Source organism: Pleurodeles waltl, chromosome 6 (genome assembly GCF_031143425.1).
Source record: "Pleurodeles waltl isolate 20211129_DDA chromosome 6, aPleWal1.hap1.20221129, whole genome shotgun sequence".
In the NCBI taxonomy this organism is placed as follows: Eukaryota; Metazoa; Chordata; class Amphibia; order Caudata; family Salamandridae; genus Pleurodeles; species Pleurodeles waltl.
Genome location: NC_090445.1, coordinates 1,121,357,014 through 1,121,370,884, shown reverse-complemented (window position 1 = coordinate 1,121,370,884; position 13,871 = coordinate 1,121,357,014). Strand labels below are relative to the sequence as shown.

Here is a 13,871-nt window from a genome sequence, read left to right as displayed (position 1 = left end):
ACCATGCCAGTGCTGATGGTCTCTCCAGATACTTCTGCCTTAGCTCCCAAGGGGTTGGGTAGCTCTCCCCATTTTCAGCTGGAAGGGAACACATGTTAGACCTGCCATCCTTGGGGTGGTCACCCCTAACTTTTTGCCTGCCCTCCCTCCACTATTGTGACAATGTTTTTGCTGGTTTTAGGACTGCACACTTTACCACTGCTATCCAGTGCTAAAGTGCATATGCTCTCTCCCTTAAAACATGGTAACATTGGCTCATACCCAATTGGCATATTTAATTTACTTGTAAGACCCTGGTAAAGTGCATTACGTGTGCCTAGGGCCTGTAAATTAAATGCTACCAGTGGGCCTGCAGCACTGATTGTGCCACCCACCTAAGTAGCCCCTTAACCATGTCTCAGGCCTGCCATTGCAAGATCTGTGTGTGCAGTTTTACTGCCACTTCGACTTGGCATTTGAAACTACTTGCCAAGCCTTAAACTCCCCTTTTTGTACGTATAAGTCACCCCTAAGGTACGCCCTAGGTAACCCAGAGGGCAGAGTGCTGTTTAGGTAAAAGGCAGGACCTATATATATGTGTGTTGTATATGTCCTGGTAGTGGAAAACTCCTAAATTCGTTTTCCACTGCTGTGAGTCCTGCTCACAGCAGTGGAAAACGAATTTAGGAGTCCTTTCATAGGATAACTTTAGGGCTACCATCATAAACTGTTTGAGTGGTATATTCTGATTAGAAGGGTGTAAACAGGTCATATTTAGTATAGCCAGAATGGTAATACAAAATCCTGCTGATTGGTGAGGTTGGATTTAATATTACTATTTTGGAAATGCCACTTTTAGAAAATTAGCATTTCTCTGCACTTAAAATCCTTCTGTGCCTTACAGCCTGTCTCCAATCCATGTCTGGGCTGGGCTGGTTGACAGCTCCCCATTGCATTCCACCCAGACAACCACAAACACAGGATGCTCAGTCACACCTGCACACATCTGCATACTGAATGGGTCTTCCTGGGCTGGAAGGGTGGAGGGCGTGACACTTAAATTTCAAATGACAGTGGGCTGCCCTTACACAATGGACTGCCAAACCCCCTACTGGGACCCTGGCAGACAGGATTGTACTGAAAGGGCACCTTGTGCACTTCTAAGCCACTCTTTGAAGTCTCCCCCACTTCAAAGGCATATTTGGGATGTAAACTGGGTCTCTGACTCTACTAACTCAGACACTTCTTGGGAAGACATTCTGCACCAGAACCTGCAACCTGCCAAGAGAAGCTGCCTGGCTGGCCAAAGGACTCACCTGGACTGCTTTGCTGTAAGGGACTGCTGCCTTGCTGTTGCCCTGCTGCCTTGCTGGCCTCTGGCTCTGCTGAGAAGAAGTGCTCTCCAAGGGCTCAGAGAGAGCTTGCCTCCTTTTTCTGAAGTCTCAGGGCCAAAAACACTTCATCTCTGCAAAGGAAATGTGTGCTGCGAAAATAGACGCGCAGCCTGCCGGAATCCGACGCACACCCTTCGTTTTCCAAGCATTTCCTCCTCTGTGATCTTTGTGCATGTAATTTTGACGCAAACCAGGGACTTTGTGCTTGAAAGAGACAATTGTTGCTTTTAAGAACTTAAGGCCCTCATTATAAGATTGGCGGCAAATTCTGCCTACTGCCATGGCGACGGCCGCCAACATACCATCGCCGGGGCTACCGACCGTCCACTGAATTATGACCGTAGCCTGAATTCCGCCAGAAGTCTGTCGAATTCCGGCTACAGTCGTAGCGCCGGACGGCGGTAAGGTGGCGCTGCTGCCAGCAGCAGCACCACACCAGCAAAACGCCGCTGAACGTATCATGAGCCATGATATGGCCTGGTGGTGTTTTGCTGGCGGACGCTGCTGCTGGCAGCAGTGCTGCGTCCCGTCTCCTGCCGGAGGATCCCCTGCTAGCAGGTATGATGGGTTCTCCGACAGGAGAGGGGGTGTTGTGGACGTGTGTGGGGGTGTGTGTGAGTGTGTTTGAATGCATGCATGCATGTGTAATGCGTGTGTGCATGAATAGGTGTGTGTGTAAGTGCATGTTGTGTCGTGTGATTGCGTGTGTGCCTGGATGTATGTTAGTGAGTGTTGCTGTGAGTGTGTATGAATGTATGCATGTGTGTGTGAATGTGGGAATGCAGTGTGTGTATGGGTGTGAATGTATGTGCATGTATGTGTGTATATGTTGGGAGGTCGGGAGTGGGAGCAGGGAAGGTGGGGGAGGACTCTGGGGAAGGGGGGGGGGGGAAACCCATATCATTGCCAGAGAAGGAATTCCCTGGCACTGTTAGTGCCTACCGCCGTGGTTTTCGTGGCGGTACAAAACGCATGGAAACCATGGCGGTGGGTGGGGTCAATAATGACAGCCGCCGAGCTGGAGACCGTAGTCTTCAGCCCGGCGTTCATTACCGCTGTGGCGGTCGATGTGTTAACTTGGCGGTTTTTCTTTGGCCAAACCACCAATGTCAAAATAGTGGCGGTATGTACCACCAGCCTGTTGGCGGTACTACCGCCACTATTGAACCGACCGCCAGGGTCGTAATGACTCCCTTAGACTTCATTTATCATTGCAAAAGTGATATTTCAATGTATACTTCTCAAATCCTGATCGTTTTGACCTGCATTTAATCAGATAATTATCTTATATTTTTCTAAACATGTGTGGTGTCTTTTTGTGGTTTTCTCACTGTGTTATTGCATGATTTATTGCACAAATACTTTACACATTGCCTTCTAAGTTAAGCCTGACTGTTCAGTGCCAAGCTACCAGAGGGTGGGCACAGGATAATTTGAATTGTGTGTGACTTACCCTGACTAGTATTGTGGTCCCTACTTGGACAAGGGTGTATACCTCTGCCAACTAGAGACCCCATTTCTAACATCCAGATACCCATAAAGACCAATCTGAATATCCTGATAACCATTGTAAAAACCTTTCTGCTTTCCATCCAGATATTTGTCCTGAGCATCCTAAATACTACCCTAACTAATAAGGTACGAATTCCTCTCCTGATGTCCATAATAACAACTTCTTCATCATTCCTGGTAACCATCTTGAAAATTGTCTTAATGCCCATCCAGATAACCATATCCGATGACACTAAGAACCATTCCAACTATCATCGCCACAGTGGTGCCCATCCAAAGCTTCCAAAACTATCCTGACCACCCTGATAGGCATCTGGCCAATCTGGAAAACCACCATGGCCATCCTGATAACCTTCTTTGGGTAACCAGCTCAATAACCATTTGCATGACATCCTGATAATCATTTTAACAAACCAGGTAATCAACCTTATCACCCTGCTAACTATTCTGAGAATGGTGGTTCTCAAATTAATATTAATAGAGAATCAGGATTTCATGAAAGACAGGAAGGTTAACATTATGCATAAACCTTTTAATTACACTCATGCAGCAGATGTAAAGAACTTCTATCCACAACAATAAAATAACCCTCTCTCACAGAAGCTCTAACCTCTTTTTGAATTAACTTTTTAATGCTATCCTCACTAATCCAACTCTCCTACAAACCCTGCCCATTACTACCATCTTTTAATGCCATTCTCTTCTAAAACCAGTTTTTTTCTCTCAAAATATCCTAATCCTCTCTTGCGATCTCTGTACACTGAACTGATGATGTCCGTTGCTAGTTTCAGCGATTCATGCTATACACCATCGCTAATGAGAATCCCATTCACTTCCTTAACATTGTAACATTCCAAATTGGCTACTTAAAACATGCAAGACCACCGTGGTTGTGAAGTTACTTTACTGAAGTCAGGAGTTCTCTATCCTCAACTGGAGCTCCTGACCTGCCGTCACGTGCTCTCTAACTCTTCTCAGGGTCTGTATATATTCAAAAGAGTACTGCGCACCGGTCTGCCTGCATGGTCAGTAACTCTCCTAATTACTGTGTGCTGCCTCGACTATGGTATGAGAGAATACGATTTCAATGCTTATGAGTATGTGGTCTCAGCTGAGGTGTCCGCATTCCGGATCTCTAACCCGTGGTTAATCTCAGAGTGAAAAAACAAGCCTCACTTTTCCTGCCCCGTGCAGGCGACTCTCAGTAAAAAATAATGTAGGTCTTGAAACGAACATCGCACTTTTGCCGTTCAAGCAGCCACTTCCAAACCTCAAGTCTAAACAAACATTTCCTATTTTGAAATAGTACAGTTGACCATGCCATAGCTAATCCAACCCCACAGAGTCCATCTAAAGCTTGCACACCTACCATCAAACAGCTTCTAAAAATTAGAAGGGTCTTAAGTTCTCAAGTAACACATGCAACCAACAGACTGAGCATTTATTAAATATTCAAGGCAGTAATAAATGCACATCTGTTCAGGAGCAGCATTTAAAAGAGGAGTACCATTATACTTAGGTGTTATTTATGGATTGATAGAGTTCCAGTTCTGGATTGTTTTATTGTTGTGGATGGAAGTACTTTAAAGCTTCTGCGGGAGTGGCAATTAAAAAGTTTATGCATAATGGTAACCTCCAGTCTTGTAATAAAATCCACCTGATAACCATTGTAATTATGTTTGATTTGGCTGAAGCCAGGTTCCAAGCAGCAGCACAGAAAGAGATCTTCCCAGAAAGATGACCTCATCCAGTACCATTTCTTGCAAGATGTCTGCAAAGAACTGAATGGAAAAATAATCCCTTTTCCATTATCTGGCAACACCGAATATCAATCTAAATCCAAGGGGGGAGGGGCCGGGAGATTATATTGGTCCAGTGTACAGTCTCCCAACAATAGTGATACACATAAAGGTACACTGTTCCAACTATTCAATAATGGCCTAGGGGACCTGAAATCTCAGGAGCAAGAGCCCTCAAGCATCACAATGGATGACTGGTATCATCATCTGGAAATGCTCCTCGCCAGGCCGGCGCTGCAACGCCTGACGGGCTCCCCGAAGGGGGGCTCTAAGCCGTACTGTTCTGATAGTGACTGGTGGGTTCAAACTATCCAGACAGAAATGCCTATATTCGGGCACTAGCGCACATGGGAGAGAACAGAAAATGATTGCTAAAATTGGTTATTCATCGCAAAATATCTCATACTTTTAATCAATACACTAAGATGAAGAACAAGATTGAAAAAATAAGGAAAGTAACAAATTGAGTTATGATGCTCAATTACTCTCAAAGAGCAACAAATTCCAGAGGACTATAACTATTATAGTACCTCTAAAACAGGGTTGACATGTTTCACGTCTTGCGTTCCAAACGGATCCAATGACGCTTCATCAGGACCAATAACCAAAGATTTAATCAGCTCTTCTCCAAATAAAGAAAAAATCTCAATATAAAAGTAGAAAACACCGGTCACTTACATTAAAAACTGGCTAAGTCAAAGTCAGGTCGCCCATCCCCAAGTCGAGATCAGGCTCCTTGGGAGGCACGTTCCAAGGACTCAGAAAAACACGTTTTTTCATGGTCCATCACTGAGGACCTACACTCCGGAACGGCGTCCCGCATGGTTACGCTTTGGGGAGCCCGTCAGGCGTTGCAGCGCCGGCCTGGCGAGGAGCATTTCCCGATGATGATACCAGTCATCCATTGTGATGCTTGAGGGCTCTTGCTCCTGAGATTTCAGGTCCCCTAGGCCATTATTGAATAAGTGGAACAGTGTACCTTTACATGTAACACCGAATATCACCCATGGAGAGAAAAACATTGTGTACTCTGCTGGGCCAGTCAAGAGAGTTCCTGTCAGAAGTGAAAAACATTCTTGAATGTAAGATACTGAATGTGCATACTGGGGCGCATAGTGGGATTGTCTTTGGCGACAATGGTGACATGCATTGGCTTGAAACACCCTGCGAAGATTTGCTCCATAGTAAGGAAGGAGCCATACATGTGGGCAAGTGTGTTCATTAGTTTACAGAAATCATGGTCACATGACCAATCCTCTCAATTCACTCCTTCTCTTTCTTTCTCTCAACTTTGTTAGGTAGAGGGTTAGCAGCAACTAAACTGTGAGCCTTTCTCAGAAAGATACCCTGATGATATAATGCAACAGACTTTGGCAAAGGATAATGGATCTTAAAACTGAATAGCTCATACAGTCCAGGTTTTTTGTTGCTTTCTGTGACTTGTAGTCTTGTTTAACTATTATACAATATAGGACTACAAGTCCCAGATTTCAAAGAAATTTCTGACCTAGATAAGATACTCATGCGTGGAACTAGGAAACATGAGAGTTGTGTGATCTGCTGAGTCATTGTACACTATGCTTTTCAACTTTTTTTCTTTCTTATTGCTCTTTCCCATCCTGTACTTTCATTTAAGAAATATAGAAACATTATTTTCTTCCAGGAATACTTAACTGGAACATTAAAACTTGTCCACGGCTACGTGGCGGCCTGCAATGTCTTGATTGATCAGGATATGAACGCAAGGCTCTGTGGTCTGGGCCTGGCAGCGGAAGTTTACAGGATGGGAGCGCTGTCTTATGGCAAAGACGCAGAGGTTCCCATCAAGTGGCTGGCACCGGAAAGGATCGTGAAACGGATCATCACAGAGAAAAGTGATGTGTAAGTTTTGTACCATATTCACTGTTTTATGTGAGTCTGTGTGTGTTCAAATGTATACATGCAGTCAGTCTCTTTCATTTGTGAATTCATAACAATAACAAGAAGCTCATGAATGACAGCCTTTGGGATACATTTTAACTGTTTTAAGATTTTTGAAATTACGGCCTGCAAAGAGGAAAACTCATGGGGCATGCTAATGTTTATGGCTTTGTTGTAAAGCCAACATATACACCACATTGGACCTGTTTATTCGTTACAGGATGAGGGCCCAGGCCCTGAATTACAAATGCCAGACAGTATCCAGCCCCTCCTCCTGACAAAACCCCCACCAAAGCCTCCAAACTCTGGATATTCAGTGTTTCAGGCCTCAGAATGAGGACTGTCCACACAGTATTAACAGGTCCTCTTCCAAAGGTTATTATTGGAGCATTGGTCATGGTGTGGTGTTGGAGGGTCAGGTGGGTGTAGGCAGGTCGTGCTGGCTCTGCTGTGGAGGGGGTTGGAGTTTTGGATGCCCCTATGCTGTGAGTAGAGGTGTGGACTTTATAGAGCACCTCTTCCAGGCCTGCAGAACCAGTGGTTTTACAAGTTCAATTCCATATCTAGCAAAGCTGGGCCCGGTTTTCCCACACCGGAGTATTTGTGAGTATCAGAGTAGCAAGGAATCTGCTGGGGTGGTATGCATGCAGAATATATTCCAATTTTTCAAATGTATGTGGTTTTGTTAGTGGTGTCAATGATAACTGTATGACAGAGGTAGTGGTAATGTTGGTGGAAACAGTTATGGTGGTGGTGATGGTAATAGTAGTAATGGTGGTTGTATAAGTCGTAGTTGTAATGATGGATGAAATGTTTATTGTAATATGAGAATGGTGGTGGTAGGGGCAAAGGTTATTGTAATGATGGTGGTATAGCAGTGGTGCAGTAGTGATAATGTTGGTTTTATTGGTGGTAGTAATGTTGGTGGTATTAATCACGTACAAAGAAAAGCAGAGCTGTGTGAAAAAAAGAGGTGGCCATCTAAAAATCAGAATGACACTCAAGTGCTGCCAGAACACTTAATAAAAATGTATATTGTAGTAATAAGCAATTTTAACAACCAGAGGTCTAGCTATTGCATTTGTGGCTATTGGGCAGCATCAACAGAAAAAAGAAAAGGTATATATGTAATTTTTTTTGGTGTATGCGCCATGACAATGCGACCTCACAGCATGATGATGTATGCCTGTTCATACATCACCATGCAGGCACGCTCATATGGGGTAACGCGGCTGGCATTTCTTTTTCTTATTTTAGTGTTCCAAGATGGCAGACAACATAACGATTAAAACGCATTTTAAAGAGCACTGTATAATGGGACACCAAAATAAAATGATACGCATTCTTGTTCTAAATATTGTAATGCTAAGTATCGATAGATCCATATACTTTTTTTTTCAATCCATCTTATCTCGACTGGATGCTAAATGAAAAGATCATTCAGCTATTCTGAGGTTGTTCTTCCTTTAAATCCCCCTACTGACGTCTGAAGGCTCTTGGCATTGTAATCTTGAAGGAGAAAACCGTTGTAGGCTAATCCTTATCATGCAAGATAGATGACATTTCGTGCTTTTGCCCAGTGCTGCTTTGCCACAAAAGAGAATTCACATATTCATTTTTTGTCATGAGCTCAAAAGGGTATGGGTGAAGCAGCAAAGTTAACGCTTTCAGGGACAATCGGGTTATTGGATGTGTGATATGTAACATTCTTTAAAATATTGTATAAATTAGTAGACTGCAGTAAAACATGATAGGTGCTTGGCATAGTGTTATTAATTAAATAGATATTTTTATACGGTTAAATGATTCAGCCTTGACAAACGATATCTTTTTCTTATTTGCATGTGTCAGCTGTAGTGCTTTCTTAAACTGGGATGTGTACAATGGTTTTCCTCAAAACAACCACTTTTAACCTATCCATTTACGTACCTACCCATATTTCCCTCAGTGTAACAAATGTGCACGGTCCACTTTCGTCTGTTCTGGTTGGGGGTGAAGCCACCCCTTCCCAGAAATATCATGCAGTAGTAAGATGTTTGAGGGCAAGCTACACGGCGCTACCCGTGGAGGGCAAAAACAGACGCAGAACATCAGAAAACTGTGGTCAGATCACTTAAATTGATACAAGAGGGTGCTGCTGAGCAAGTCACAACGTGCTCTTATATTGATAGCATCATGCCAGCGGTTAACTACAAGTGAGAATTTTTTAATGCAATGGAAGATGTTAGTAGAACTAAATTGGCTCCCTCTCATGAGGGCGATTTTATTGAATTTCCGGACGTACTGAATAAAATAGGCTCAAGAAGAGAGAGGTCATCCGTGCAATTGCAACAGATCAATAGATTAACCCACAACTGATAAATTTTACTGCTGAAGCCCTTATTCAGTAGACCCTGCCATGGTTTGAGGGGGTCAGAAAAAACACCGGCCAAATTAGGGCAGTTTTGAACTCGTAAAGTCATGCTACATAAGGGTTTTGTTTTGCAGAATGTGAAAGACTACATAAATTTGTGCTTGCCGTAGGCAATGTCTGTGATATAGGAAATCAACAGTATACCCTGGCCCACCAGAGCATAAAACAGACCCACAAACAGCAAAGAAGCACCTGCATAATGAATTGTCAGGCCAGTCTGACCAGGGACCCTGCCGCTCATGATCACTAATGCGCTACCCCATTTGTTGCACGATTTTCATTGACATATCAATCAATCAGTAGGTCTTGTAAAGCCTGGCTTGTCGCCCCTGGGGGCCTTCAGGAGCTGATGGTGGTCAAAGAGCCAGGTCTTGAGGTGCTTCCTGAAGTCCTTCAGAGAGGGGGAGGTGCGCAGGTGGAGGGGGAGGTCATTCCAGGACCTGGTGGCGGGGTAGGAGAATGTGCGCCCTCCGTACCAGTCATGGTGGATGCGGGGGACATGAGCCAGGGCGAGGGTGGAGGAGGAGAGCTCTCTGGTTGGTTGGTAGAATGTCAGGCGGTTGTTTATGTAGGCGGGTCCTGATTTGTGGAGGGCTTTGTAAGTGTGTATGAGGAGCTTGAAGAGGCATCTTTCCTGGATAGGGAGCCAGGGGAGGTCCCTTAGGTGAGGACCGATGCTGATTCTTCTGGGGAGGTTGAGGATGACTCTTGCTGCTGAGTTCTGGATGGTCTGGAGCTAGTTCAGGACCTGTTTAGTGGTTCCGGTTTAGAGTGCATTGCCATAGTCGAGATGGCTGGAAATAAGTGTCTGGGTGACTGTCTTCATGGTTGAGATGGGGATCCATCAGAAAATGTTGTGGAGCATGCGGAAACAGGCCAAGCAGACAGCATTATTCTGTTGCTCCATGGTTAGTTGGGTGTCCAGGATGATTCCAAGGTTGCATGCATGACTGGTCGGGTGGGTGAGGGCCGAGTGCTGAGGGCCACCAGGTGTCGTTCCACGGGGAGGGACTGTTGTTGAAGATGAGAACCTCTATTTTGTCCGAGTTGAGCTTGAGGCATTTGGCCCTCATCCAGCTGGTGATGTTGGTCATCATGTTTTAGAAGTTGGCCTTTGTGGCGACGACGTCATCTGTGAAAGACAGGACGAGCTGAGTGTTGTTGGCGTAGGAGATGATATTTAGTCCGTGGATACAAGCGATGTCTGCTAGTGGTGTCATGTAGGTGTTAAAGAGGGTGGGGCTGAGGGAGGAGCCCTGGGGGATGCCACAGATGATGTCTTTGGGTGTGGAAGCGAAGGTTATTAGGTAGCTTCTTTGTGTTCGGCTGGAGAGGAAGGAGGCGATCCAGTTAAGTGCGTAGCCTTGGATGCCTATGTGGTGGAGTCAGGTGATGAGAGTGTGTTGGGAGATGGAGCCGAAGGGTGCTGGTGCTGATGGGTTGAGAAGGATCAGAGAGGCTATTCCTCCTAGGTCGAGAGGGCATCTGATGTCATCCATTGCTGGGATCAGGATGATCTTGGTGTTGTGATTCGGTTGGAAGCCGGACTCGAAAGGGTAGAGAGGGTTGTTTTCTTCAAGGTAGTCTGTGAGCTGGTGGTTGATGGCTTTTTCCAAGACTTTGGCCATGAAGAGGAGAAGCGAGATTGGGCAGGAGTTTTGGGGTTTTATTGGGGTTTGCTGATTGTTTCTTCAATAGGGCTTGAGTTCGGGGTGCTTCCAGGCATCGGGGACGGTGGCTGTGGTGATGTAGGTGTTGAGGATGTGTCTGAGGGAGCTTCCAATCACTTATCTTCCTAGGTTGTAGATGTGGGCAGGGGTCCATGGGGGATCTGGAGTGGATGGTGTTCATGATGGAGATGGTGTCTTCAGTAGACAGCAGCTTCCAGTTGGTGATCTGGTGGGGGTAGGAAGTGTTGGTTTGGGTTCAGAGGTGGCTGAGGTTGGTGGGTTGGGGTCAAAGTTGCTGTAGAAGTCAGAGATGTTGTGGGGAAAGTAGACGGCTAGAGCATCACAGAGGGCTTGGGAGGGGTGGATCGTGTTCTCTGTGGCTGACGATGCTGAAAGGTTCCTTGGTATGGTTGGTGCTCTCCTCGATGCGGGAGGTGAGTTTTTTTTTTCTTGTTTTCCTTGAAAAAGGGTTGTAGCTGTTGAGGGCGGATCTGAAGGAGTTGAGTTGGTGGGGGTCTTGTTGGAGTTCCACTGGACATTAAGGTGGTCATTCTGACCCTGGCGGTCTTTGACCGCCAGGGCGGAGGACCGCGGGAGCACCGCCGACAGGCCGGCGGTGCTCCAATGGGGATTCCGACCGCGGCGGTAAAGCCGCGGTCGGACCGGCACCACTGGCGAGCTCCCGCCAGTGTACCGCCGCCCCATTGAATCCTCCACGGCGGCGCAGCTTGCTGCACAGCCGCGGGGATTCCGACCCCCCCTACCGCCATCCAGATCCCAGCGGTCGGACCGCCGGGATCCGGATGGCGGTAGGGGGGGTCGCGGGGCCCCTGGGGGCCCCTGCAGTGCCCATGCCACTGGCATGGGCATTGCAGGGGCCCCCGTAAGAGGGCCCCTACATGTATTTCACTGTCTGCTGCGCAGACAGTGAAATACGCGACGGGTGCAACTGCACCCGTCGCACAGCTTCCACTCCGCCGGCTCGATTCCGAGCCGGCTTCATCGTGGAAGCCTCTTTCCCGCTGGGCTGGCGGGCGGTCTGAAGGCGACCGCCCGCCAGCCCAGCGGGAAAGTCAGAATGACCGCCGCGGTCTTTCGACCGCGGAACGGTAATCTGACGGCGGGACTTTGGCGGGCGGCCTCCGCCGCCCGCCAAGGTCAGAATGAGGGCCTAAGTTTCTTGCAGTGGTGTTTGAGGGTCAGCAGCTCTGGTGTGATCCACCCGGCCTGCTTGGTTGGTTTGCTGGTGGTGGTAGTGTTTTTCATGCAGGATCGATGCTGTCAGCGGCTGAGGAGCTCCAGTTGGCAGAGTTGTGTGCACTGTTTACAAGAGTATCTGAGGGGATGGGAGTAGCCTCTTCGAGGGCGGTGATCCAGATGGGTTATGTGACCTTACTCCAGTTACGGTGAGTGGCGGGTAATACCTGGGCTTCTGGTTGGACGGCGATTGCGAAGTGAAAGATGCAGTGGTCTGTCCAGGTCAACTCTGTGTGGGAGAATTTGACTCTGTTGTTGGTGGACAAAATAGGGCAAGTGTGTGTCCTGCACTGCACTGTGTGTGGTGGTGGTGACCAGTTGTGAGATGCTGATAATGCTCAAGTTTTCCAGAAGCTTTGTGGAGGTGATATCATTAAGGTAATCAAGGTGAAAGTTCAAGTCTCCCAGGAACATGTAGCGTTTGGAGCTGATTGCTTGGGTCCGAAGGGGATGAAGAAGTCCGGGATGGAATTGCAGAAACCGTGGCGGGGGCTCTGTAGGCTAGGGTTTCTCTGATGGTGGTCTTGGAGTCCGGTTTGATCTGGAAGTTGATTTGTTCCATGATTGGTGTAGTTTGGTTGTCCGAGGAGGTGCAGCTGAAGGAGTCCTTGTGGATGATATTGATGCCTCCTAAGTGCCTGTCGGGGTGGTCGCAGTTGATTATCTTGTATTCAGGGGGTGTTGCAGTGGCAATGTCGGGTGCTGAAGTAGGGGTTTGCCAAGTTTCAGTGATTAACATTACGTCAGGACGAGGGTAGTTATAGTGTCCCAGTCTTTCATGGTGTGCCTGCAGAGGGATTGAACGTTGAGTGGTGCGCAGTGGAGCTGGGGTCTCCGGCTGGGTGTATGCTAGGTGGTGTTCGTAGTGGTTCGTATGTTGCAGGAGAAATTGCAGTGGAGGCAGGTAAATGGTCCTTATGTGGAATGCGGTGAGGCAGTGCAGCAGCTAATGTCACTAGTCTGGGTTAGAGGTTTCAAAGCTCGTTGGAAGAGTATCAGTGGCAAGCTGTAGATCTAGGGGTCCTGGCTCTGGGTGGGGTCCAGGCGCGTACGGGCCCAGATGAGCTTGCCTTTGGTGCTCCAGCGGCACAGGCCTGCTGCGCAGTCATACAGTGACTACAATTAAGTAGGTCCTGGGGTGGGCAGGATGCAGGGATGGTGGGTGGTATAGGAGGAGCGGGAAGCAGGAAGGCAGGAAACTGTGGTGAGGGGGCCGGGCGGTGGCAAGCTGACGCTCAGCAGGAGAGGCCAGGTCAGGCACCCAGCCCGGAGGAGGCTGGAGGAGGCCAACTAGGCCAGGTAGGAAGAGACAGCAGCAGGCTCGAAGGCCTAAAACACTGCTGCAGGACAGAAGCCTGAGGAGTGCAGAGAGTGGAGCTGGTTGGGACCTGCTCAATGGGGGTCACACAGTAACCACCAATAAGTAGGTACTGGGGTGGGCGGGGCGTGTGTCCTGCTTTCCTTCTTTTATGAGCTTACAATACCTCTCTGGAATGCACTTCTTAGTTTAAAGAAGACATTTATTGTTATTATTACTTCACCACAAGGTTCCTGGAAGATGAAATTAGTAGACTGGATGCACACGTTCAAAAGTAGTCGCAGCAATGAAAGCAAAATATATCAAAGTACTTCTCAGTTGCAATGCACAAAGCAAATACATGTGATTATATTATAGCATAACTTCAAAGCAAAGCATAAAAGTCAAAATTGCATCACCATAGGGCCTATCACTGCTTCATCTTTCTGGGACCTGCAAGTTGATGGCTCCGGTTCAACTGCGAGAAAGAGATTTTCTACCCAACCGGGGACAGGCAACTGACGTCCATTCCTGTCTGAAGTCAAGATATTTCTCAGTTCGCTGTTGCCCAGGGCCATCGTTCCAAAAAAGTGCCCCCTCCTCTGAGACTCGGGAAAGGAAGGCAAGCCT

The 13,871-nt window shown here is 47.2% G+C and overlaps 1 protein-coding gene across 2 annotated transcripts in view; it reads left to right on the top strand.

The window, feature by feature from the left end:
• Positions 1-13,871, top strand: part of LOC138300661 (tyrosine-protein kinase STYK1-like) — a 380,092-nt gene that overhangs the window by 183,020 nt on the left and 183,201 nt on the right. For both annotated transcript variants that reach the window (XM_069240291.1, XM_069240290.1), the window contains exon 7: positions 6,348-6,565. In XM_069240291.1, the coding sequence (XP_069096392.1) occupies positions 6,348-6,565 (218 nt within the window). The remainder of the gene's footprint in view (positions 1-6,347; positions 6,566-13,871) is intronic.